At 41.1% G+C, this 26,129-nt stretch overlaps 1 protein-coding gene across 4 annotated transcripts in view; it reads left to right on the forward strand.

Annotated features, from left to right (window-relative positions):
- Positions 1–26,129, forward strand: part of Spire1 (spire type actin nucleation factor 1) — a 123,101-nt gene that overhangs the window by 68,237 nt on the left and 28,735 nt on the right. For all 4 annotated transcript variants that reach the window (XM_075968423.1, XM_075968421.1, XM_075968420.1 and 1 more), the window contains exons 5-8: positions 13,129–13,206; positions 17,123–17,287; positions 20,743–20,829; positions 22,012–22,141. In XM_075968423.1, the coding sequence (XP_075824538.1) occupies positions 13,129–13,206; positions 17,123–17,287; positions 20,743–20,829; positions 22,012–22,141 (460 nt within the window). The remainder of the gene's footprint in view (positions 1–13,128; positions 13,207–17,122; positions 17,288–20,742; positions 20,830–22,011; positions 22,142–26,129) is intronic.

The raw sequence follows: 26,129 nt of genomic DNA on the forward strand, positions 1-26,129 counted from the left end.
CTTGCTTGTCCTTTTAAAAAGAAGAAAGAAATTGGTCTGGTAAGATAGCTCAGTCTGTAAAATGCTTGTTTCATAAGTAAGCTTGGGGACCTATGTAAAAGTAACTCGCATGGGGGCTGGAGAGATGGCTCAGTGGTTAAGAGCACTGCTGTTCTTCCAGAAGTACTGAGTTCAATTCCCAGCAACCACATGGTGGCTCACAACCATCTGTAATGAGATCTGGTGCCCTCTTCTGGTGTGCATGAGTATATGCAGGCAGAACGCAGTGTACATAATAAATAAATAAAATCTTAAAAAGAGTAAAAAAAAAAAAAGAACTGGCATGATGGTATAGCTTGTAATTTTAGTGACAGGGAGGCAGAAATAGGAGGATTCCTGGAACTTACTGGCCAGCCAGCCTAGTCTAACTGGTGAGCATCAGGCCAATGAAAGACCCTGTCTCATGAGGTAGACATCATTCCTGAAGGTGACAGCTGAGGTTGTCCTCTGGCTTCCACATGTGGGTTTGTAGACACATTTAAGAAGAAGAAAGAAATTATGTCATTTGCAGGAAAACATTATCAGGAGCTTATTAGTATGGTAAAATAATTCTGTTTCACAGAGAGAAGTATCACATATGTCCTCTCATATATAGAATTTAGAATGGAAAGAGAGAGGACATGAAAGTAAAAGGAAGCCAGGCATTGTTGCAGGTTCACAGCCTACCTGGCCTACATTGCTAGTATTAGGCCAGCCAGAAGCTACAAAGCAAGACCCTGGGGGCTTGTATAAAAATATCATAATGAAGCCCATTGCTTTATAATACTTAATTTCTATTTTCTTCTTGTTTTGAGACAGTATCTCACTGTATAGCCCTAGCTGGCCTGGAACTTGCTTTGTAGGCTAGGCTAAGCTTGAATTCACTGAGATTCCCCTGCCTATGCTTCCCTACCATGCCTGGCTAATTATTAATTTTTAAAACGTTCCTTCACTGTTGTTGAGTAATTTTCTACCATTTATTAGTCATATGACTGCTTAAATAAGTTAACCTGTGTTAGATACACCCCTATACACTTTCACTTTCTCTCTTCTTCCCTCTGTCTCTGACTCACTGTTTCTTTCTCACTGCCTGATGTCAACTCTGTGTCTATGGGTTTCTTCTCTTTCTTTCCTAATGTCTTTATTTCTCCCTCTATCTGTGGTTCTTTGTCTCTGCCTATTTTGTCCATTATTGTCTCTTTCTGTTGTGCTGTCTGAAGGAGGCTTCTTCTTGCCATGGCCTACTATTTCAGACCACCAGCATTTCTTACGGATTATATCCATAGTACCCTCACCAGTTGTGTCTTTGTGTCCTCAGATTCCAGTTGGAAACTGGAATGATCCTAGTGGAGTATAAACCAGATCGCAGCCCTTCTAGTTCAACCCTTCACAGGTCTCAGAGGGCTTGGAGTAGAGCCATGGTCTTTAAGACAGTTTGAGGTTTCTCCGGTTTCCAGGACGAAGGCCTGTGGGAGGGGAAGGAGTGAGTGTGCAGAGGTGATTTCAGAAGTGTTTGTGTTCTGAGAAAACAGGCTGGTTCTGACCAGACTGCCCCGTTCCTGTCTCTGGTTCTCAGGTTCTCCGAGTCTAGCATGAACTAACAGTCTAGCTGCCGTGACGTCTTTAGCACCCCCTTCCCTAAGCTCCTTCTTTTATCTGCAGGCTTCTACATAGGCCTCTTGTTTGCCTAAATTCAGCTGTGTCCCTAAAACTGCCTTAAGCAGACTGAGTAAAGGGGACTTAGACTCCAGGGTCCCAGTCTTACATAATAGGGATACTCTTACCTAACCCCTTCCTTACCCTGAAAAGATGATACAGACGTGGGAAGACATGAAGTCATAGCACCTCTGCTCCCAGGCTCGTGGTTCCTCTTTTGGTCATTCCTCCTTTTACCTTTGTTGCCTCCTCTACCCCAGTCAAGCAGAGAGTTTCTCCTGCTCACTCATGTCTGACATCAAAGAAGGAACAGTTAGATTTGCGAAGGTTCATGAAGTCATGAAGCCTATGCAGAAAGATGGAGTAGCATGACTTTATCATGCTGTACTCAGCAAACCAGCATTCCTTAGTTCCATGTCAGTCTTAGCTGTATGTGCACATACAGACATTTTAAGTTCGTACCCAAACTCTTATACATTTTCTTCAGATTGTATAAGTCTTTGGCTCTCAAGTGCATGCCCAGTAACATTTATTTCCCAGAGTGGGGAGAAACCCCTCAATAATAGTTAAATAAATAGACAGGGCCAATAATTGTGTGTTGTGAATTATTATGTACTTTAAATTTTTTTAATTTATGAGGTTGGGAGACTGAGGCAAGAGAATTGCCAATTCAAGGCCTTTTTGTACTATAGAGTGAGTTCAAGGTCATCTTATCAAGACTTTATCTTTTTTAATTACAAATTTATTATGTATGCATTGTTCTGTTTGTGTGTGTGTGCCTGCAGGCCAGAAGAAGGCTCCAGAGCTCATTACAGTTGGTTGTGAGCCACCATGTGGATTCTGGGAACTGACTCAGGACCTCTGGAAGAGGAGCCAGTGTTCTTAACCACTGAGCCATCTCTCCCACCCTCAGACCTTATCTTAAAAATAGGAGTTAAAAATATCCCACACTAGTGAATTCACAGAATATTTGAAAACTTCAGAACAAAAGGAAGCAAACTCATCTAAAAATAAAGGGGATATAGCTTGGTGGGAGCATGAATGGTCTGGTGTTTGTTCCTCAGCACCACAGAAATAACAGAAAACTTTGTAAGTCATAGAAAATAAGTCTGGGTTCTGTAAGAAACCCTGCTTTAAAAAAAAAAGGTAAGCCGGGCGGTGGTGGCGCACGCCTTTAATCCCAGCACTCGGGAGGCAGAGGCAGGCGGATCTCTGTGAGTTTGAGACCAGCCTGGTCTACAAGAGCTAGTTCCAGGACAGGCTCCAAAACCACAGAGAAACCCTGTCTCGAAAAACCAAAAAAAAAAAAAGGCAGTCATTGATAGAGGAAGATATCTAACACATATGCACACATAATAATAATAATGATAATAATAATAATGAAAATGGAGCTTGAGATGAGAGACTAGGACATGACGGAGGTTTCTGTCAGTCCCAGTGTGAGCAGCAATGCAGGAGTTGGGAATGATGGTGAAAGTTAGACAGGATGCAGTAACTGTTGCTGGTTAGGCATGCTCGTGAAGGAAGGAGGTACTGTACTTCAGGAAACCAGGAATGTGGGCACAACGGTTTCACTCCCAAAGCAGTTCTTTAGTGTGCATACTACGTATCGGGCTACGTTTAGTCACTTATTCTGCGCTAGATAGCGTCCTAAGGTGTCTGTGCACATTAATTCTTTCAGTCATCACAGAAGTCATATGTTAAGTGCTCTTGCTATTTCCTTTTGCCTTGGAGGTCCAGTGGTGAACAGGATGAACTTGGTCCCTCCTCACAGCACGTTAAGCAGGAGTCAGCTCAGCACAGTGTAAGAAAGCTGTGATGGGTGCATGAAGGGAGCTAATTCAAGACAGAGGGCTTGAGCCGCATTCCAAAACTGACTTTGGCCTGAAGCTAGAATGCTGCTGAGCAAAGAGGTGAATAAAGCAGCCCAAGCGAGGGCTAGGAGACGAGGGCATAAAGACAGGAAGAGAAAGAGGGGGCAGCTCTTCAGACCCAGGGACCACTGTCAGAAAGGGCATCTCCTAAGGGTACTCCACAGGGGAAATTGGGCGTCTGAAATGGGGTGGGTCATAGAGTCTCTATTTTTGTGACTGCTTAGTCTATGAATGCATTCTTTAGCACTAAGCAAATCTCTGTATGTTTGGGACTCTGACCTTTGACTGCATTTGTTTAGTGTATGTGGCTGAATACCTCTGTTTTTAGTCAGGTAGTAAACCTTTGAGCATATGCAGATCACTTTGTCTCCATGGAGATGCCATGGAACACTCCTCCTGAACAAAATACATGAACTTATATATTAGAGACAGTCTTCTTTCTGGTGCTATTTATTTACTTGATTGATTATTTATTTATTTATTTATTTAATTTTGAGACAGGGTTTCTCTGTGTAACAGCCCTGGTTGTCCTGGAACTCACTCTGTAGACCAGGCTGACCTCAAAATCACAGAGATCCACCTGCCTCTGCTTCCCAAGTGCTGGGATTAAAGGTGTGCATCACCACCACCTGCCCTCTCTGGTGCTATTTATGGCTAGTACTTACAGAATATAGTTAGAGGACTGGGGAGATAGGCCAGTCAGTAATAGGCTGAGGACCTGAGTTTAATCCCTATAGCCCAGGTACAAAAGTTGGAGGCCTTGGCTCATGAGTTTGTAATCACAGGTAGATCCCTGCAACCTCCCCAGTAAGCTTTGGGGCAGTGTGGGACCCTGTCTCCTTAAAACAAGGTGGGTGACTCCCAAGGGGCTGCACCTGGGGTTGATTGCTGGCCTGCACACACACATGCACACGTGAGCCTGCAGGAACACACGGTGAAGGAAACAAAATACAGTTAGTCTCTAGTGACTCTGTTTTCTAGAAATGAAGCTGCTGCGTTTTAAAGATGGCTTTCTTTTAAAATGGAGATCTTGATAAATCTGTGCTCATCAGGGAACTTTGGCCAGAAAGTAGGGTGAGGAAGCAAGCTGCCGCTTTTGGTGTTTGATGTTTCTGGACCAGTTTCTGGACATCCAGAGAGGCCAGAGTTGAGAGAACAGGAAACCAAGCTTGCCCTGTGTGGGCTGGAGGGGGAAGGAGAGAGTTAATGCTTCCATTTTTCCTCCACGTTCTCTTCTGAAGATCTACACTGGGGCTGAGCAGGTAAGAGAGAAGACTGAGTCTGGTTTCCAGCACCGGCGTCTGGGCTCACAACACCTGTAACTCTAGCACTGCTGGCCTCTGCGGACAGATGCACTCAGCTTACACCTCCACACATACTGCCTACAGTTAAAAATAAGGTAGATTTTTAAAAAAGGATAAAGAGTCTACTCAAATTAGATTTAAAAACCTACAATTTAGATTTATGTTTGTCAGTTTTTGACTCAATCCTTTTTCTTTTTTTGTATTTTAAAGGTATATTTTTATTGTGCCTGCATGTTTGTAAGTGCACCATGTGTGTGCAGTGCCTATAAAGCACAGAAGGGGGCATCAGATTCCCTGGAACTGGAGGTACAGACAGTTTTGAGCTACACTCTGGATGTTGGGAACCAAATGTAGGTCTGTGCAGGAGCAGCAAGTGCTGAGCCATCTCTCTAGGCCCAGTGCATAATCTTTACTCTCGTAGAACTCATGGCAGGAGCCTGAGACTACATCTTCCCTCCCCCTCCTTTGCTTTTTAACTTTCTCAGCCTTCTCTCTTCTTGATTGGAGGATGTCGGGTGTCCTGCTCAATCACTCCCCACCGTATGCCCTTGAGATGGGGTGTCTCCCAGCAGTCCTCCTGCCTCCCCCCCCCCCGCAGTGCTGAGGTTACACGTGTGTGCACTTTCACTACTGTGCCCAGCGTTCTATGTGTGCTCTAGGGCTTTGAACTCAGAACTTCATGCTCTGCAGCAAATGCTTTTACCACTGGTCCATCTCCTTACCCTAAGGACATGTGTTTTTAAAGTATTTATTTATTGGTTTTAACTTTACAAATTAGAAAATGTAAATGAGGATATAGTAGTTTCATTATTGAAAAAGAGCAAGATTAAATTATTCACCTTTGACTTTCTAAGCTGTTATACTGAAAAGTAAATAGATTTTTTTTTGGTCTTTCATAATTCAAATTTTTTTCTAAAATTGTCCTAGGGAAGGAAATACTTTTCTCCTGGGTCAATACTAATAGTTACTATTGTTTTAAAATGGGATTATTCATGGTTGAGAAGGACCTTAGTTCAGAACCCCAACATTCAGCCGCGTGGTGTGTGCCTATAATAGTAGAACTAGGTAGATAGAGGCAGGAGGATCCCGTGGGCTTGCCGGCCAGCTACTCTTGCCAGATTGCTCAGCTCTAGGTTCAGTAAGCGATGTTATCTCAAAACGTGAGAAGAGTGATGGAGGAAGACACCAGCTGTTAACCCATGGTCCGGCACACACACACACACACACAAACATGTCCATGTGCACCCGCATGCATGTGTGCACATACCTAGCATGCACACCTTCCACAAATAATGGCATTATTCTAATGACTTCAGATGTTGAAACTATTCTCACATATGACATTGCAAAAATTTGTCATAGAGTTCTTCCAGATGGCTTGATGTTGTCCTATGCTTAACAAAACACAGTAAGATGGAAAGATAACTGCCAGGTGCCAGTTAGTGTTTAGTTACTAATAGTTCACCAGGCAATGAAGTTCCGGGGTGAGGAACTAAATTGAAAATAAGAATGGCTCCTTATAGATTTTTCCGAGCATTCTATCCGCATCTTACACGCTGTGATCTGTTATCACTGAGAAGCTTTACTCAGTGACTTATATACACTGATTGACTTAGTCCTGTTTAAGAAATTCCATGGAAGTAAAAGACTTCCATGATGAAATCTTTGATCTCAGTTTATCTTGAAGATGACTTTGACTAAAATATCTTTCTTAAAATAGAATGTACATATGCATAAATGCTCTGGGAGAGCAATTTTGGAATTGGCTCAGTTGTTATGAAATCATTTTTGATACTATAACTACAACTAAAATGTGAAAGTTGGTTTTTCAGAAGACCTGTGTAAATGTTTCCAGTCCCATTCTCTTGTCAAGCAAACAGGCACCTCCACCTGTGTCATAGTGCAGACTCCACGTCAGCTCACACCAAGATGCTTGCTTGTGAGAATCAGAGAAACAAAGCCACAGACCCCTGTCTCATACTGAAGAACATTTTATGAGCTTTCTCTCTCTCTCTCCTTGCCTGTTCTCTACACATCTAGCAATACAACTGTGGCATTTAAGTTAGCTGGAAATATACTCCCATTCCTAAAGTGGGTTTATTTCCCTCCAAATGGTGAACATATCACTTTTTGATAGAGAATCACAACCAGATGTCTGTGTGAATGATAGCCATTTGTTCATTTTAATTAGTTCATTCATCATTTGTAACCTTCAAGGTCCTTGTTGCTGCTTGTGTTTTTTTTTTTCTTTTGTTGTAAATGTCGGTGTACATGAGAATGCTCACTGAGCCAGCGACATTTAAATAATTTCTGTCCAGATTATCCTTGTTCTTACCACTACTGTCCCGCTTTAATAGTGTTTCACAAGAAGCTTTTGCACAAAAGAAGATGAAAGATTTCTTCCAAGTCCTCATGTATAGAGAAAATGACACCTGGTTGAAATGGTTACCAAGCTGAGAAAAATGGTGATCTTTAAAATCAAAAGGCATTTGTGTAAGAGCTGGCATTGAAGCTATTGAAATGAATTATACTCAGAGCATTTGGTGTGTATGTGATTTACAGAGTACATTTTATTTATTTGTTTTTGAAGATGCCAATAACCAATATGTTGGCATGGAGATATTTTAATTGTTAGCTGAGAATGGTTTCACCAGAAAGGGAAGAGTTAATTGGCAACTGTGTGTTCCCAATTAGAGCTTTCTCACCGCATTCTAAGCATAGGCCAGCATCTGTCATTACATTTATGCAAGAAAAATTCATTCAGAAGCTAAAACAGCATCAACAAGAGGACAGAAGCTCATCTCTGAAATAGGACAGATTTGTAGTTTACTTTCAAATAATTCAACTTCTTTTTTGTTAACTGGAAAACTAGACATTTTGAGCCACACATTAGATCAGGCCTGTATGTACAATTGTAGTATTTATGGACTTTCGACAATTTTATTGTTCTAAGTCAGGATTTTAGCTTCATGAAGAGATTAGAAAGAGGTGTCATCTGAAACAAATCTGCTAAGAGTAAAGCATCCTGGAGGTGAAATATGAATTCATAAGTAGCCCCTTGCTTGCACTCCTCGGCTCACACATCCATTCTGCCCACGTGGCTAAGTCTCTGCATATGAGCCGGCTGCATCCTTTGTCAAAATCTAAGAGTTGTTTTTGTTTTGTTTTGGTTTTTTTATTTATTTGTTTTTTGGCAATGGATTTCTCTCTGTAGCTCTGGATGCCCTGGAACTTGCTCTGTAGACTAGACTGGCCTTGAACTTAAAGAGATCTGCCTCTTCTGTCTCTAGAGTGCTGTGATTAAAAGCATGCACCATTACCACCTAGCTAAAATCTAAGAGTTCTTATTGTGCCCCTTCTACAAATGACAAAATCAATTGAGGATCAGAGCAGTTAGCTAAGGCATGAGAAGTCACACAGCTCGTATCTGACAACCATGTTTGCTGCTTTTCAGGAAAGTTAAGACAAAGGATGTTCTTTGGCCACTCATTTAAATTACCTTTAATATTATAGAAAACATTTTTTTTCTTAATAGTAGGGAGGTACGAATTTGATCCCAATGAAGTAAAGACAAGGAGTGTAAAGACCTATATTTAGTCAGAGAGAGGGTAGAGATTGAGCCATGGCAGACTTTCCAGCAACAGAGTTTAGAGTAAATATATCTAATTATTGCTTCTCATGCCATTCCACCATATGACTAAAAGTCATAGAAGTTGATATTTCTGGAATTATGTGAGCATATTAAATCATGACTTTCAGTTGCTAGGCCTCCACTGCATCTATATAATCCATCATTTTGCTCTGCTCCACCTCCTAAATTTTGTTACGTTTTGGTTTATAATTAGACTGTAGTGCTTGCTGTGGGAGCCTTTAAATGACAAGAAGAACATGATAGAAAAAAACTTGGTTCCTATTGGACCTGAGAGCAGCCCCATACTGAACTCTCAGTTATGTGTGAGCAAAGGGGTATTGGTTAGAACATCAGACCACCAATACCTGGTGATTTTTCTAAAGCACTGAGATGTCAAGCCAGTCCATTTTGATGCTGGTTGAATCTTGCTGACATGATAAGTATTGTAATTATAACCAAACTATGGGTTCTTTCCTTGGAGACTGCAAAGTCAATAAGCACAACTAGAAGGTCAAAGAATAGAGGAGGTTTATTACCTGCAACTGGCCAGGAGAGTACTGAAGTTGTTCCAGAAGCAGCGAGTGCCTTTCAGACAAAGGAAGCCTGCATATACTTACATACAAAATCATTGGGGTGAGCACAGTTGCAGGCCTACTACGTTTAAGAAGGGAACATGGTGGATACATCCCTGGGCCTGTGCAGTTCAGAGTCATGAGGCACATACATATCGTGTTAAAGTAAGTGGTGACCATAACACGTCTAGACAGGAACTCTTATGGGCACACTTACCTTTTTTCAGTAAGTCTTTAGCTGAAACAAAGGAAAAGACACTGTGAAGGTGCAGTCACATGCAAGTTTGCTCTTGAGCCAGCTGGCCTCATGTGCTGCTGACATAATTACTTCATTCTTCTACAGGTCTTAGAAATAAATTTCTTTTTAATTATTTGTTATCTATTTGGCTGGATGTAACACTTGTACATAGTATGAACTCAAGTTAAATATTTTCCTGAACAGGCACATATATCTCTATCCCTAACTCTCCCTTAGGAATTTGAATTTCAAGGCTGGAGATTTCCTCTGAATAATTCTTTTCTCAGATTGAATTTGCTCTAGTTAAAGTTGACTTATTTAAGGCTGTAAAGAAATTTAAGCACTGCTGGGCTATGGTGGCGCACGCCGTTAACCCCAGCACTCGGGAGGCAGAGGCAGGCGGATCTCTATGAGTTCGAGACCAGCCTGGTCTACAGAGCTAGTTCCAGGACAGGCTCCAAAGCCACAGAGAAACCCTGTCTCAAAAAACCAAAAAAAAAGAAAAGAAAGAAAGAAAGAAATTTAACCACTAATATATGATATAAAGTGTCTTTATTTATAGAATAATTACTACGTGCCAACCTTGTACAAAGCACTGTTCTACATATTTGAGAATCCTACTACTGAATAAAATAAACCTTTAAAAATGCTGCTCTTATTATAGGAGGTGAACAGAATACAAACCCCAGTCTATCCTAGAGACTTTTAAGGTCAGGGTGCTCTTTGGAAACAGTGTAGATTAGGTTAAGTGCTAGAGGTGAGGGGCGGGGCTTAGGGTGTGGTCAGGGTGGCCCATTGTGAAAGATCTATCAGAGGTGAGCATTGGGCACAGAGGGAGCCCTCAGAGCAGTGCTGCAAATCTGGAATGGCCTGGAACAGCAGGAATTGGGCTCCTTCCAGCTCTGTGGGCTGGACAGTGCTGTTTCCCTAGACTCTTAGTCTGGAAGCTGTGGTCCCAGGCTGCCCAGAAGCAGTTCTTCTCCTCAACCCATTTTCTTCTACCATTGTAATTTAAGAACCCGGAAGACTCTTCCAATCAATAGAATAGTATATACTCTCAGGCATTAAATCCTTTTTGCGTAGACCTTCAATAACATCTGGGAAACCCAGTAAGGGTTTCTGCCTGTGTGTGGTTCCTCACCACTCAGCTGTGATTCTGATACTTCATACTTCATGGAGAGTGTGCACTTCAGACTATAGTTTTGAGTCATCAGAGTTTTTTTTTTTAAATATCTAACTTCTAGCAAAAAAAAAAAACCCACAGGGATTTTGAATATTGAATATTATAAATACTGTTTACCAGGTTGGTACATCTTAAATGACAATGAGGAACCCTGGTTTTGTAATAATAATTCCTGTTCAGATTTTGATGTAAGGTCATGACATTTTTTTGCAAAGACCAGTTAGATCATAAATTTTATTCTTTTTCCTTGTGTGTTATTAGTATTCTTAAGTATTCATGAATGTTCCTTTTAACAAAATACTCAATTTCTGCATTTGTAGCCTTTTCAGAGAAGCAATTTCTCAAGCCTGCAGATGAGTTTTTCTGTGCTATCTCAGCTCTAGATCTTTACACTTATCTGAAACCTGGATCTTTCCTAAGGTGTTTGTCTACTGGTACGGCCCAGAGTAGAGGCCTAGAACAATAATCATGACAGCTAGTAAGTGAGAAGCATTCAATGATAAGACAACCAAAATCTACCCTAATCCACTTTATAGAGGAACTGGGACTGATAAGGGTCAAGTTCTACTTATTATTACAAAACCAGGGTTCCTCGTTGTCTATCATTTAAGATGTACCAACCTGGTAAACAGAGCTAGTTCCAGGACAGGCTCCAAAAAAAAAAAAAAAAAAAAAAAAAAAGAAAGAAAGAAAGAAAGAAATTTAACCACTAATATATGATATAAAGTGTCTTAATTTATTTATAGAATAACACCACCACCAGCTTTTTAAAAATAGTCAGGAGTCCTTCTGAGATGCTGAAATAAGACACATGCCATTCTTCAGGATTGTGGCTTTGTCAAAGTTACCCAATCTGGGTCTTCTGTTCACCTATGAAATGGAAGTATCACTACCCACTCCTCTACTGTAAGTATTAAAGGAAGTGACACATTAAATTATTGACACACTACTGGGCACAGAAAAGAGACCTAAGCATAATTCCCTATACTTCCTAAATATAAAAAAAAATCACATTTCATTATACCATACAATATATGGTAGAGGACTCCTGACTTTTAAAGAAGATTGTGTAAACACATTCTGAAGTAACTAGAAATAAGTTGTTTCTTTCTTCTGTTTTCCCCTAAGATAGAAGAAAAAATGCATTATTTGTATCACATTTCCAGTGTTCAGAGTCATCTTTTTTCCTGCATTAATGTTTCTTTATTGAGTATTTTTAAAAAGCTGGTGGTGTTATCTTTGTTTTGCACATGGATAGTATGAAATGTTAGGAAGCTAAAAATGTTTTGTTTATAATGTCATGTAGAACAAGCTAGATTTCATATAGTACATTTAAATTCAGTCTGTTGGCAAACAGGCAAATAATAACATATATTAAAGTTGAATTTTGCTATTAGTAGATATGGAATACAGTGTGTTTATAATTAATTTGTAAATAATGCTTTTCAAAATTTTTATTGCATTTATTTGTGTGTGTGAGTGTGTGTGCACGTGCCTGTGCATGCATGCACACATATATGTGCATTTCATTTGTGCGGAGGTCTGAGGACAACTTGCAAAAAAACTCTCTTTCTAGGATCCTGTGGGTCCTAGAAATCTAACTCAGGTCATTGGGCTTGGTGGCAGGTGCCTTAATCTATGGAGCCATCTCACTGTCCTATATATATGTTTTATTAATCAGTATTCTCTTACAAGTTGCCAGTGTTGAGTTGATGCTATTTAAAAGGCATTTTATCAATTGAAGTTTATAAATAAATTACTTGATAAATATTGTATTAGTTGCTTTTCTTATCACTGGGCAAAATACCTGACCAAAAAAAAAAAAAAAAAAGAGAGAGAGAGACTGTTTCTACTCAGCGTTTAAGGGTGTGTGGTGTGTGTTGGCCAGCAGGGAGGCACGGCAGCAGGAGCATGAGGCAGAGCTGTTTACGTGTCATCCCCAGGAAGCAGCGATGGGAATGCTGCTTCTCTCCCTTTTATTCAGTTTCCATCACCAGCGTGCGTGTAGAATGGTATCATCCACATTTAAATTGGGTCTTTCCACCTCAATTAACCCAATTTTTAAAAATCACTCTAAGACACATCCAGAGATTTATTTCCATGGTGATTCTAAATCCTGTCAAGCTGACAATCAAGATTAACCATCACAAATGCATGCCAAGCATCCCAAAGTTCCAAAGTTCTTCTTAACTCTGCCTCAGGAAGCCTAGGGGGAGCCACAGACAGGTGTGAACCTAACGTGAAGCTAAGCGCCCATAGATGAAAAGAGGTTTTGTAATAAAAGGGAAGAAAGGAAGTTCTGTGTGAAGAACTAGTAGTTTCAGTGAACTGATGTCTGCAGAAAAGGAGTGGGCAGTGGGAGAGAGGCAGTGTGGAATGGCCAGGCTGGAGACTGCTTCCCTAGCCGGTAAAATGCAGAGCTGTTTTTAGGAAGAGTTTTAGCAGTCAAGAAGAGAGTGTAAGTTAAAAAAAATTAAATTAAATTAAAGAAAAAAAGGTAATAATTATCCTTGAGATTTAATGAACTGTCTTCTTCATTGATACGTCTGTCTACATTTTCTCTGAAGAGAACTTTTAGAGTTGTAATTTGCTTATAAGAAAGCTTAATAGAATTTTTATGATTGATTTTTTAAATTTTATTTTAACCGCTAGAATCTTAAGAAGATTCAAGAAATGGAGAAGACTGATGAATCTAGCACGGATCTGGAGGACCTGAAAAATGCAGACTGGGTAAGGAAATTGGGTGTGCTTTCTGGTCAGTTTAGCTTTGAAAAATACTGGGTTTTTTTTAAGTGCTGGTTATTAAGGACTGAATTATAAATTAGTACATAAATTTGAATGCTTGATTTTAAAAGTGAATAAATATTTTCATTAAATTTTGAAAGAGCTGTCCCATTGTGTCTGGAAGTATTGTTATTAATATTTATAATTACAAATACCATAAATAACACTTTTGTACTCAAAACAGAAGCTCTGTGTCAGGATGTGAGGCTAGCAGTGCGATGCACTTTCTATCCAGTGAACGTTTACTGGGCGAGACCTATGGAGTCTCTGCCTGTCATAACACAGTCTGGACCTAGGAGATACTTTCTAGAACAGGTGATTATGGTGTTTCCAGATGACACACTTGACTATCCACTCCTTTTCAGGCACCCTGCTCAGTCCTGTCGGTACTGAGTCCCTGCGCTCAGGTCTTGGGCACAGGACAGTAGATGTCTGGAAGTGCTAAGTAAAGCATTTCCAGATGTCAAGGGAGGCACACATTAGGATTCTGACTTTTGAGATTAAAGGTAGTGAGTCAGGGGCTGGAGAGATGGGTCAGCAGTTGAAATCAGTTACTGCTTTTCAGAGGACAGTTCAGTTCCCAGCATAGCCGGGCAGCTCACAGCCAACTCCAGTTCCAGATCAGATGTTGTGTGGCTTTGAGAGCTCCTATACACACAGTGCACTTAAACTTACTCAGGTTCACACACACATAAATAAAATTAAAATCTTTTTTAAAGGGATAGAAATGCTATTATTAAGTGAAAGAGCTTTTAAAATAGATGCAGATTTGAGAACTATCAATAAGTTCCCTTGACCATAGTTTTTGTTTGCCATAGTCCTTTTTTTTTTTTTAATTTTGTTTTGTTTTGATTTTTCGAGACAGCATTTCTGTGTAACTTTGGAGCCTGTCCTGGAACTTGCTATTGTAGACCAGGCTGGCTTTAAACTCACAGAGATCCACCTGCTTCTACCTCCCGAGTGCTGGGATTAAAGGCGTGGGCCAGCTGATACACGTGCTAGGACCTAAACTCAGAACAGTGTGCACTCCTAACTGCTGTGCCTTTTCTCTACCCCACACATCGTCTTAAAAGCTAGTTTTAGCAGACGTGGTGGTGTTCCCAGCACTGAGGAGCAAATGCAGGTGAATCTCTGTGAGTCCAGGACAGCCAGAGCTACACAGGGAAACCCCATCTTTAAAAAAAAGCTAGTCTGTCATTTTAGAGTAATATTGATCGTCTGTTTTCCTTTGTATAGAATACTGTGGCAGGCCGGGCGATGGTGGCGCACGCCTTTAATCCCAGCACTCGGGAGGCAGAGGCAGGCGGATCTCTGGGAGTTCGAGACCAGCCTGGTCTACAGAGCTAGTTCCAGGACAGGCTCCAAAGCCACAGAGAAACCCTGTCTCGAAAAAACCAAAAAAAATAAATTAATTAATTAATAAATAAATAAATAAATAAATAAATAAAAACATTAGGTAAAAAAAAAGAATACTGTGGCAGTATGTAAGAGATATACTATACATTTGCTATTAATGAGGGGTTTTTTGTTTGTTTTTTCAAGACAGGGTTTCTCTATGTAGCTCTGGCTATTGTAGTACTCACTCTGTAGACCAGGCTGGCCTTGAACTCGTGGAGATCCGGAGATCCGCCTGCCTCTGCCTCCCTAGTGCTGAAGCTGAAATTAAAGGCGTGCACCACATGGCATAAAAAGTATTTGTAACATAATATTTCTGTAGTCTTCCCCATTCATTGAAGTCAGACAAGTAACTTCAAATATTCTAAAGCCAGTGAACAAAACCAGGCATGGTAGTACACACCTGTAATCCAGTGCTTGGGAAATAGAGACAGACCTCCATGGAATTCAAAGTCATCTTTTACTACTTAGCAAATTCTAGACCAGCTTGACTGCTTGTGATGTAGTTTATGGTGGGGTAGGAAGGGGACTTGGGGTGTGTGTGTGTGTGTGTGTGTGTGTGTGTGTGTGTGTGTAGAGATTAGCAATAGCTGGGTGTGGTGGCATATGCCTTTAATCCCAGCACTCAGAGGGCAGAAGCAGGTCGATTGCTATGAGTTCAAGACTAGCTCTTGGGCTTCATAGCACATTTCAGGCCAACCAAGTCTACATGGTGAGAGCCTGACTCAAAAGTAAACAAAAACTACTGTGGCTTGCCTTCAAGCCTGTTTGATCTACAGAACCCACACAGTGGAAGGAGAGAACTGACTCCTGGAAGTTGTCATCTGACCTCCACAGGCATGGCACGGCACACAGATGCTCACATACATACATACATGTTCATACAAAATACATAAATAAATGTACATTCTTTAATTAGAGAAGAAAAGGTGGAAGGAGAGGGCTGACTGTACAGAGTTGTCTTCTGACTTCCATATGCTCCGTGGGGTTGCATACCCACATATATACGTCACACTTAATAATAACAGTAGTAAGTCACTAAGTTTTGAAAAATAATAATTAAAATAATAATCCAAACTGAAGCATTCAGTGACCAGAACTTCACAAACTTCAAGGGGAGTTCCTTCTGCTAGATTACACCTCATCTTCCAATATCGCTCAGGTGAACTATCTAGAAAGACGTGAGAGGAGGGAGAAGGGGTGGAAAACTGAACATCTTTAGAGGCAGACCAGCAGAGGCTCAGTGGGCAAAGGTACTTGATGCCCAGCCTGATAATCTGAGTTGCAGCCTCAGAAGAGAGTGACAAAGTGTATTAATATATTATAAATGAAAAATGATTTTGAGAAATGTAATCATTTATTTTATATAGAGAAAGTGGTTTGGTGTTGCAGTTAGAATTCAGAAATTCATACATACAAACCACTTCCTCTATCAGTGAACTGTATACCTGAATGTGGAAAATTCTTATGACTTATAATAAACATTTTTAGATAGCTATTGAAGACACATTAATTTTGGTAAGTTACATTTTAAATACTGTATTGTTTAACTTTTCGCTGATAAGACAGGAGAACAAAGCGGTTAAGGAACAATACACATTTTAGTATTTGTTATGCTAAGTATTTGATGTAAATTTCATCTTATTAGAACTCTTGAAGGTGGACAGAGCATCTTATTATTTGTAGATAGGAAAACTGATTACAGGATGTGTACTAGATAATATAAAATTGTAATTCTGAGCATTTCATATTTATAAAACACAAGATGTCAGTTCTTCACTATTTATTTCTTGTTGGTGAGACACACTTAGGAAGGCAAAGCAGCTGCTGGTACAGAACTGAAGTCTTTAGTGTCCTCTTTCTCTCACTATCCACTGACCGCACCGTTGTATGGGTGTGGGGAATCCAGTGCTTTCAGGAAGCAGAATAGTAATGGAGACTGTCTTAGAGTTTTATGGTTGTGAAGAGACTCCATCACCACGGCAACTCTTATAAAGGAAAACATTTAATTGGGGTGGCTTGCTTATAGTTTCAGAGGTTCAGTCCACCATCATCATGGTGGGGAGCTTGCAGGCAGAGGTGGTGCTGGAGGAATAACTGAGAGTTCTGCATCTTGCAGGCAACAGGAAGTTAAAGTTATACCGAGCGAAGCTTAAGCAAGAGACCTCAAAACCCACCCCCACAGTGACACACTTCCTCCAGCAAGGTCATACCCACTCCAACAAAGCTACACCTCCTAATAAAGCCACTGCCTATGAGGTTATGAGGATCAGTTACATTCAAACTACCAAAGGGACGTTTGTCTTCTAATGCCGACTTCCTACACATCTAATGGTATCCTAAAATCTAAATTGTTTCCTTTACTTGTTTTATATCCATGCTTTTCCTTTATTCTCTTTGACTGTAACCATTCAGAGAAAACTAGTGGATTTATGTATTGATAATGATCCATACTTGGTTCTTTCAGGCACGATTCTGGGTACAGGTGATGCGGGATTTGCGAAATGGGGTCAAACTTAAGAAGGTCCAACAGCGGCAGTACAACCCATTGCCCATTGAATACCAGCTTACCCCTTATGAGATGCTCATGGATGACATTCGGAGCAAAAGATACACCTTGAGGAAAGTAATGGTAAGCACTCAGACGGTTGCCTGTGGGTTATTGGTTGGAAATGGGCTAATCAGTATTCTTTCTTCTCAAGGGATACTTGGTCACTGCCGGGCAGTGGTGGCACATACCTTTAATCCCAGCACTCAAGAGGCAGACACAGGCAGATCTCTATGTTCAAGGCCAGCCTGTCTACAGAGTGAGTTCCAGGACAGCCAGGACTACACAGGGAAACCCTGTCTGAAAAAAAAAAAAAAGATACATTAAGTTCAATAAAGGAAACTTATAAACATATGACTTCATAACCAAAGAGAAATTTTATTATTATACTGGCTGATTTTGTGTGTCAACTTGATACAAGCTAGAGTCACCAGAGAGGAAGGAGCCTCAATAAAGAAAATGCCTCTAAGAGATCCGGCTGCAAGGCATTTTCTCAATTAGTGATCAATGGGGAGGACCCAGCCCATGGTGGGTGGTGCCATCCCTGGCCTGATGGTTCTGGGTTCTATAAGAAAGCAGGCTGAGCAAGCCATGGAGAGCAAGCCAGTGTGCAGTACCCCTCCATGGCCCCTGCCATCAGCTTCTACCTCCAGGATTCTGTCCAGACTTCCTTCAGTGATGTAAGCTGAATAAACCCTTTCCTCCCCTACTTGCTATCTGTCCCAGTAGAAACCCTTAGACAGTTATGGTGCTTCGTCAATGCATTCATATTCATCCCCCTGCCCTGGGTTTTCTGGTGGGTGTGTTGTTATTCTTGTTATTTTGATACAGGGTCTTGCTGTCTTGCACTGACTGGCCTGACCTGTGATAGACCATACTGACCCAAAAGTGGTCCTCCTGCCTCTCCTCTGCCTCCTGAGTCCAGGGATTCAAGCATGTGCCATTCTGCCTCTCTTAATCCTCGGTCTTCTTTCTACATTTTATTAGACAATGGGCTGATTTCAGTTTACAACCTGGTATCTTGTTTTACGTTGTGAGTCTTCTTCCGTATCATTAGTGCTTCTAAGTAATTCCATATGTTCTAGCTTGTGGATGTATCAGAGTTCATTAAACTCATCACCTCAGTGTCAGGTATAAGCTGGTTGTTTTATGTATCCTGTTCTATACATCTTTATTAATAGCTATACAGTGAGGTCCTCAAGCCGAGTTGTGAGGATAGGAACATCCAGCTCCTCAGCAAACCCTGTAAGCTCTGCCTTAAAATCTCTCCTTTGTGAGCCTCTTCTCCTGTCACCGCCATTTCTTGTTGAGATTCTCGCAGTACTCTCACTGTCCTCCTGTTTGCTGGGGCTACAGGTGTGGAATACCGCATCTTTTAAATTTTCAACCTAGTTTTGCTGTGGTTGAGAAGTCTTGAGCCCTTAAGAAAAATATGTATTCTTTTTTTTTTTTTTTTTTGGTTTTTCGAGACAGGGTTTCTCTGTAGCTTTGGAGCCTGTCCTGGAACTAGCTTTGTAGACCAGGCTGGTCTCGAACTCACAGAGATCCACCTGTCTCTGCCTCCCAAGTGTGCGCCACCATCGCCCGGCAGAAAAATATGTACTCTACAGTTGCCAGATGTGGTAACATATATTTGTGATTCCCTGTACTCATGAGGTACAGGCAGAAAGTCGGTCTCAGAAAAGAGTAGGAGTGAGGGAGAGGCAGAGGAAGTGAGGGGAAAGAGGCGGATATTCTTTTACTAGTGGAGAGCACTTCTAGTTAATTTACAGAGTTGTTCAAATCCCTTTATGTTGTTGATCTTCTGTTCCGTACACTTTTGTAAATGGAGTATTAAAGTCTTCAGCTGTTCTAGAAATTTTCATCTCACTTTCAGTGTTTGATTCTTTACTTTGGTACATATATACTTGTGGGGTTTTTTGTTTGTTTTGTCTTTTGTTTTTCGAGACAGGGTTTCATTGCGTATCTCTGGCTGTCCTAGAACTAGCTCTGTAGGCCAGGGTGGCCTGGAACTCACAGAGAATTGTCTGCCTCTGTCTCTGCCCCTCAAGTGCTGGGATTAAAGGTGTGTGCTACCACCACCTGGCTGCAAGTAATTATTATTACTTATAATTATTACATTTTCGGTATCTGGTGTCTGCTTTTGTCTTTTTTGTTAGCTGTTTCCAAGGCATCTGTCTTATCTGCTGTTAATACTGCTGCCCTAGCTCTTTCTTTCCTTGCTTACTGTTTGCATTGACATCCTTTGTTCTTGAACTAATTCATGTTACACATTTCTTTTTCTATTTCTTTAAGATTTATCTATTTATTTTATTCATTTGAGTACTTTAGCTGCATGTATGTAAGTGCACTGTGTGTGCCTGGTGTAAAAGGGGCCAGAAGAAAGTGCCAGATCCCTTGGAATTGGAGTTACACCTATGTGCCCCTGAAATATGATCAAGTTTCTCTATTTTCTTGAAATCTATAATTTGTTGATCTGTAACCATTTCTTATTTCAGTTGGGACTGCTTGTTTTGTTTTGGCAATTGTTCTATGAACTGAGAATGATCTGCTGGCTCAATAGCAGTGTTTTTTGTTTATACATACTCTAGCTTACTTTGTCTCCACTCAGCTCCCGTCCTCAGAATGGCTGCTGGTGCACAGTGGGTTGAGAGCCAGGTTGTAGCTCTAAGGCAAAGCCAGGAGTGGTAGCACATACACATAATCTCAGCGCTTGGGAGCTGGAGAAGGAGGATTAGGAATTTGATATTCTTAGCTACATATCAATTGGAGGCCAGTCTAGGATACATAAGACAGTCTCAAAAACAAAAGCACCAGAAGAGCAGCTCATGTGATGTGTTTGTGCGGATGTTGGAACTTGCAAGCCAACTTTGTTCATTTTTTTCATCTTGTTGTGGTGGAGAGACTATTATAAGCATGTGAAAATTATTTAGAAGGACATATTAGTCTGTTTAGAATCAGAATTCTAAGTATAGGATTCTATACTTAGAATGTCAGATTAAGTTGTATAATATCAGTGGATTTTAAAAATCTCAACACTAGGAAATCCATGAGTAAGTGTCATGCTATATCAGGCCTGTGGTCGATCCTACAGCTCTACTTCTTAAGCTAGGCACTGACACTCACATGCTGGACTGTGCTCTGTAGCGATTGCTGCTGAGGGCTGCTATGGGACCTGGGTATAGTGCACATGGAGGAAGGGAGTGGTGTTGGGTAGATCCCAGAGCAGTTGCCACAGGGGAGGAACCAGGCCTGAGGTGGTAGTTCAGCCTGTTTTATTTAAGTTATACTGGGAAACAAAGACATGTTTGATGACACATATCTATGACCCCAGCACTTCGGATGTAGAAATACGAAGTTTGGAAGTTCAGGGTCACCTTCCACACTGCCTATGAGTTCAAAACCTTATCTCAAAAACCCACCCCTTAAGAAAGACAGAGTCACATCTGTGCTATCTGGGAAATCAGAGTCTCAGTTACTGAACATACAGTGATAGGTTCTCGATTCACATGACATGTTATTTTTTTGTCTCCTTTTAGGTCAATGGTGACATTCCCCCTCGGTTAAGAAAGAGTGCTCATGAGATCATCCTTGACTTCATCAGATCAAGACCTCCTTTAAATCCAGTATGTAACATAGCACAGTCTCCCCAGGGACAGGAGCTCTCTACCAAGCTCTCCCTTGAGAGTATGAAGCCTACCTGTAAACCACAGTCTACAGCACAGTGACATACCTTCAGTTATTCAATGCAATTATAACAATCCGAGTCAGTGCACGGTCTGGCTGAATACCTGCTGTAACAGCTGAAAACTCACACCATATGGTTTCTGGCATGGTTGGTTTTCCAGCTCAGATCATGCTGCTACACTGCTCAGACCACACTGTCATGCTGATGGTGTTTTACAGTGAATGTGTCCTCACTTTTCTGTTAACAGTCTGTTGGCCAGGCTTTTCCTAAGCCATAGACTCAGAATGCTGTTCGAAATGCTGTTTGTGTTTTTCCTTACTTCTTTTCCTCCTGGCTGAGTAGCCGGCTTCCATCAAACCATGTCAAGCCTATGTGCATAAAGTAACAGCAAGGGTAAAGCAGAAGAAAGGGGAGTCATAAGAACCAGATAGTTCACACTAGCAACACAGTCTAGCTTGATAGAGCTTTAAACAAGTTAACCTGCCTCTCAGCCTCAGTGTCCTCCTTAATAGACTGTAGACAGTAGTACTTCAAGGTGGTGAGTTACTAATGGTTCTGTGGACAGGGGTTGTGGTTTGCCCTATAATCTCAGCACTCAAGAGGCTGAGGTGAGGGGTTGCCACAAGTGTGAGACAAGTCTGGACTATAGAATAAGACTTGAGTCTCAAAATGACAACAGTATAGTTAGTTTTCAAAACAGTGGCATAAAGGGGACATGACTATAACTTTAGCAGATCTGACTACTTCAGTTTACCTGAGTACATGTGATCAGATCACTGGGAGACCTAGTAGTCTCCTATTGCATTAAAAGTCTTGACAGTGGGGGTTGGGAGATAGCTCAGTAGGTAAAGGTGTCTGCCACCAAGACTGATGGTCTGGGGTCTTTGCCCCGGATGTCACAAAGTGGAAGGTGTAAACTCACTCCCTTGAATTGTTGTCTGACTTATATATATTAACATACATAGAAAATTTAAAAATTTGAAATCTTGATATTGAATGACTTGAATAGCCTTTTATTGTGCAACATGACAGTCAGTGAAATACAGTTCATAATTCTGTATTGTATGAATAAAGTCAGAACAGCTAATCAAGTCTCTTACCATTGCTCTTCCTTTCCAAGGCATCAGCCAGGAAATTGAAACCAACCCCACCCCGACCACGAAGCCTCCATGAAAGAATATTAGAAGAAATTAAAGCAGAAAGAAAGCTGCGGCCTGTGTCACCAGAAGAAATTAGGCGGAGCAGACTAGGTAAGTCCTCACTTCCTGTGCTCACGAGTCACTGCTAGGAAAATTGTGTTTCTACTCATACATGTAAAAGTAACCCACAGTTCTCTTTCTCCTGTGTCTTCCCTTCCTTCCCGCCCCTCCTCTCCTAGCTGTTGCTCACTAACATGTACCCTCACGTTTGATATGACAGTTCTTCCCTTCTCTGATGTTGAACATGAGAACATTGTGCTGCCACAGCAGAAAGGAGGGATAAAAGATGTAGCCTCTAGGATACTTTTTCTATAGTAGCTAAATAAGATTGTGCTAAAAAGAGGAAAGAAAGCCCTGCTAAACTGACATGTGTACAACTGTAGATGACAGACTCATAGTATTACTTCATTTCTTTCAGAATCCTTCTGATCATGGGTGTGGGTGGGTGTGGGCGCTCCTGTGTGTGCCATGCAGAGACCAGAGGTCAGCATGAAGGGGTCTGCTGCTGTCTTCTACCATGTTTTGAGACAGTTTTTCACTGCGTTTGGAGCATACTGTTGAAGCTAAGCTAGCTGGCCCAGCAATCCCCTGGAACCATCCATCATCTCCACCCCCTCCCACCATTGGGGTCACAGCTTTTCCAGAGTCAGGGCCTGATGCTTGTGCAGCAAGCCTTCTGCCCCCTGAGAAGACTGTCCATAGTGGCCGCACTATTCTGTGCCCTCTTCAGCAGCAGGAAATGCCTTGGTTCTGCATCCTTGCTTCACTTACTACCACTGGGTCTTTGAGGAGCTTGTTTATTTGACAGTAGTCATCCTGACACAGAAGGTGATAGTCTAGTTTTGATTTTCATTTCCCTAGTGATTGATGATTGATGTTTGCATATTCTTTCATGTGTTTGTGAACTATTTGTGTCACCTTTGGATTGTCTCTTTAGGGTCTTTGCTTATTTTTAAGTCAGGGTCATCAGATAGTGTTTTATTATTGAGTTATTAGCATTTGTTAGTATTTTAAGCATTAACCCTATGTGTTGTGTAGTCAGCAAGTTCCTTTCCCCCATAAAGTAAGCTGCCTCTCACCTGTAAGAGTCCAGGAACAGCAGGAGTGTCGGGAGTGTGAAGCAGAGAGGACAGAAGTGCTTTCCAGATGTCCTCTGATGACTTTACGTCTGAGTCAGTCCCTGTGCCCTGCAGGCTCCACAGCCCCTGCGCCCCCCCCCCCCCCCCCCCCCGCCAAACATGAGCCCAAAAGGGACGGTTACATTCAAACCATAGCACCATAAGAATTTCAGGAGTGGTTTTTTTTCTATTTCTGGGAAAATGATTATTAAGATTCCAGTGGAGGGGTAGAAGGCCGAAGAGATGAATAGGTAGGTAAGAGCACTGTTTGCTCTTGAGAGGACATGGGTTAGAATCCCAATATTCACATGACAACTTAGAACTCTCTGTAACTCCAGAACTAGGGAATGTGGTGCAGCCCCCCCCCCGCCCCCAATGCTTCTGACCCTTGAGGGTACATACATGTATGTATGTGGTGTATATACTTACATGCAGACAAAGCAGTCATACATAGAAAATTAAATCTTTAAAATAATTTTTTTTAAATGAAGATTCTTTGGGGGCCTGGAGATATAACTCCGTAATTGAGTGTTTTCCACTCAATTAGCCTTTAATGCTAACACTGGAGAGGCAGAGGGGGTGTTTATGAGTTTGAGGTCAACCTGGTTTACATGGTGAGACCCTTCCTCAAAAAAAAAAGAAGCCAAAAAAAAAAAAAGCCGCAAAGAAAAAAAGATTTTTCATAGGAATACACATCTATAATCCCAGCTCTCAGAAAGTAGAAGGATCATGAATTTGAGGCCAGTCTGGGCTATATAGTGTCTAACCTTAAAAGGAAAGTGGAGGGACAAGGGACAAAGAGAAGGGAGCACAGGGAGAGAAGAAAAAAAAACTCTATTTTTGGGGGGGGGCGGGGATGGAGTTGAATCTGTAGGTGGCTTTGTGTATATGGATTTTCTTTGTTTCGATTTTTGAGACAGGGTTACCATGTAGCCCTAGCTGTTCCCAAACTCACTCTGTAGATCAGTCTGGCCTTGAACTCAGAGATCCGCCTCTGCCTCCTGAGTGCTAGAATTAAAGATGTATACTGTCTTTACCTGGCTGGTATATGAATATTTTAACAATATTAATTCTTCCAATCTGTGAGCATAGACCATCTTTGTGTTTTATAATTTTCTTTGTTATTAATGTTCCGAAATAGTTTATTATTTTTCAGTGATGTAACAAATGGTATTGGTTTTTTTTTGTGTTCCTTTTTGCATGTTATATCAACACATAATACATTTGTCTTGACTTTCTATCAAGAAACTTGAATCTAGGTGTCAAGGTAGTAAATACTAGCCAGGACACCATCCTTGTGTTCCAGAAATAAATCCCACTTAGTCATGGTGTATGGCCTTTAATGTGCTGTTGGACTGGCTTGATAGTATTTGTTGAGGTTTTGTTTTCTTTCTTTGTGTTTTAGCTTCAGTGTTCCTCCCTCTTCTGTGTCTTAGAACAGTTTGGAAAAGATTGGAATTATTTCATCTGTCAAGGTTTGGTAGAATCATGGGTGAAGCACTCTAGTCCAGGACTTTTCTTACTGGGAACTTTTTGTTTGTTTTGTGTTATGAGACAGCATCATATAGTTGAGATACTCCTCAGACTTACTGTATCTAAGGATGGTCTTGATTTAGGCGCAGATGTTATAGGCGTATGCCATCGCTCCAGACTTTTTGTTTGTTTTCCTGAGACAGAGTCTCATTATGTAGCCCTGACAGGCCTCAGACTCAGACCAGGCTGGGGCCTCCTGTGTGCTGAGACCACAGATTGGGAGCTTCTGGACTTCTGACCCAGTCTCTCATTTGTATTTCTTCATTTCACTTCTTAAGATTTTATTTAACTCTGAGGAAGGGGACCCTGCTTTAGTAAAACTAAACAACAAATTTATGTTGAGTTTGCCATATTTCCATCATGAGCTTTGATGTTTCACAATGTTTAGAATTGAACAGTCATAGTATGTGATTATTCAGAGACTGATGATATGGTTCTACCACTTAAGGCTCTTGTCACCAAGCCTGGTGATCCAAGTTCTCAGAAAGACCCACGTGACAGAAGAAGGACTGCCTCAAATTGTCTTACACACACACACGCGTGCTCACATGGCATATGCAAATATACACATTAAATACTTTTTTCAAAAGAAAGAAAATGATTATTCTGAGATCCTTGCTTCTAGAATTCTGAGTTTAAACTAGTCTTTAACCTCAAATGGAAAGGAAGAGATTGCATTGGGTTTTACTGTAGACTTGTATATTGGGGTGTTTGGTTAGGATAGAATTGGCAGGATTAACTTGAAAAAACAAATTTCTCTAGATTTTTTTGTGTTTTCTCCTTGTAATTACAAGTAGAAACAATGCAGATAGTGGGAGAAATGTCTTAATGACTAAGAGAATTATCCATAGTTTCAAAATCCACTGGCATCCTCTGTGAGCTCGGGCATTACAAATAACAGTGAGGGGTAAGGAACGACTCAGTCAGGAGAGCACCTGCCTTCAAGCAGGAGGGTTTGTGTTTGGTCCTAGAAGCCATATACATATGTCCAGCGTGGCGGTGCATGCTTGGAACTGCTGCGCTGAGGGAGATGGAGAAGGAGGGTTCCTGACGTTCACTGCCAACCAGTCTAGCCTCATTGGTAAATTCCAGGTGTAAGAAGACTTTTCTTTTTCCTTAGGCTTCTCCCCAAATAACCACACAGAGACTTAATATTAAGTATAAATGCTTGGCCAATAGCTTGAGCTTCTTTTTTAGCTTGCTCTTAGAAATTAAATTAACCCATTTCTGTGAATCTGTGTGCTGCCTAAGGCTCGTTTACCTCATCTACGTACTTCCCATCTTGCTCACTGTGTCTCATGGGGTCTCCTCTGACTCTGCCCTTTGTCTCCCCAGCATAGCCATCAGCCAATCAGCTTTTAATTTTATTCATTCATTAATTCATTCAT

The sequence above is a fragment of the Microtus pennsylvanicus genome, chromosome 4 (assembly GCF_037038515.1).
Source record: "Microtus pennsylvanicus isolate mMicPen1 chromosome 4, mMicPen1.hap1, whole genome shotgun sequence".
NCBI classification, from domain to species: Eukaryota; Metazoa; Chordata; class Mammalia; order Rodentia; family Cricetidae; genus Microtus; species Microtus pennsylvanicus.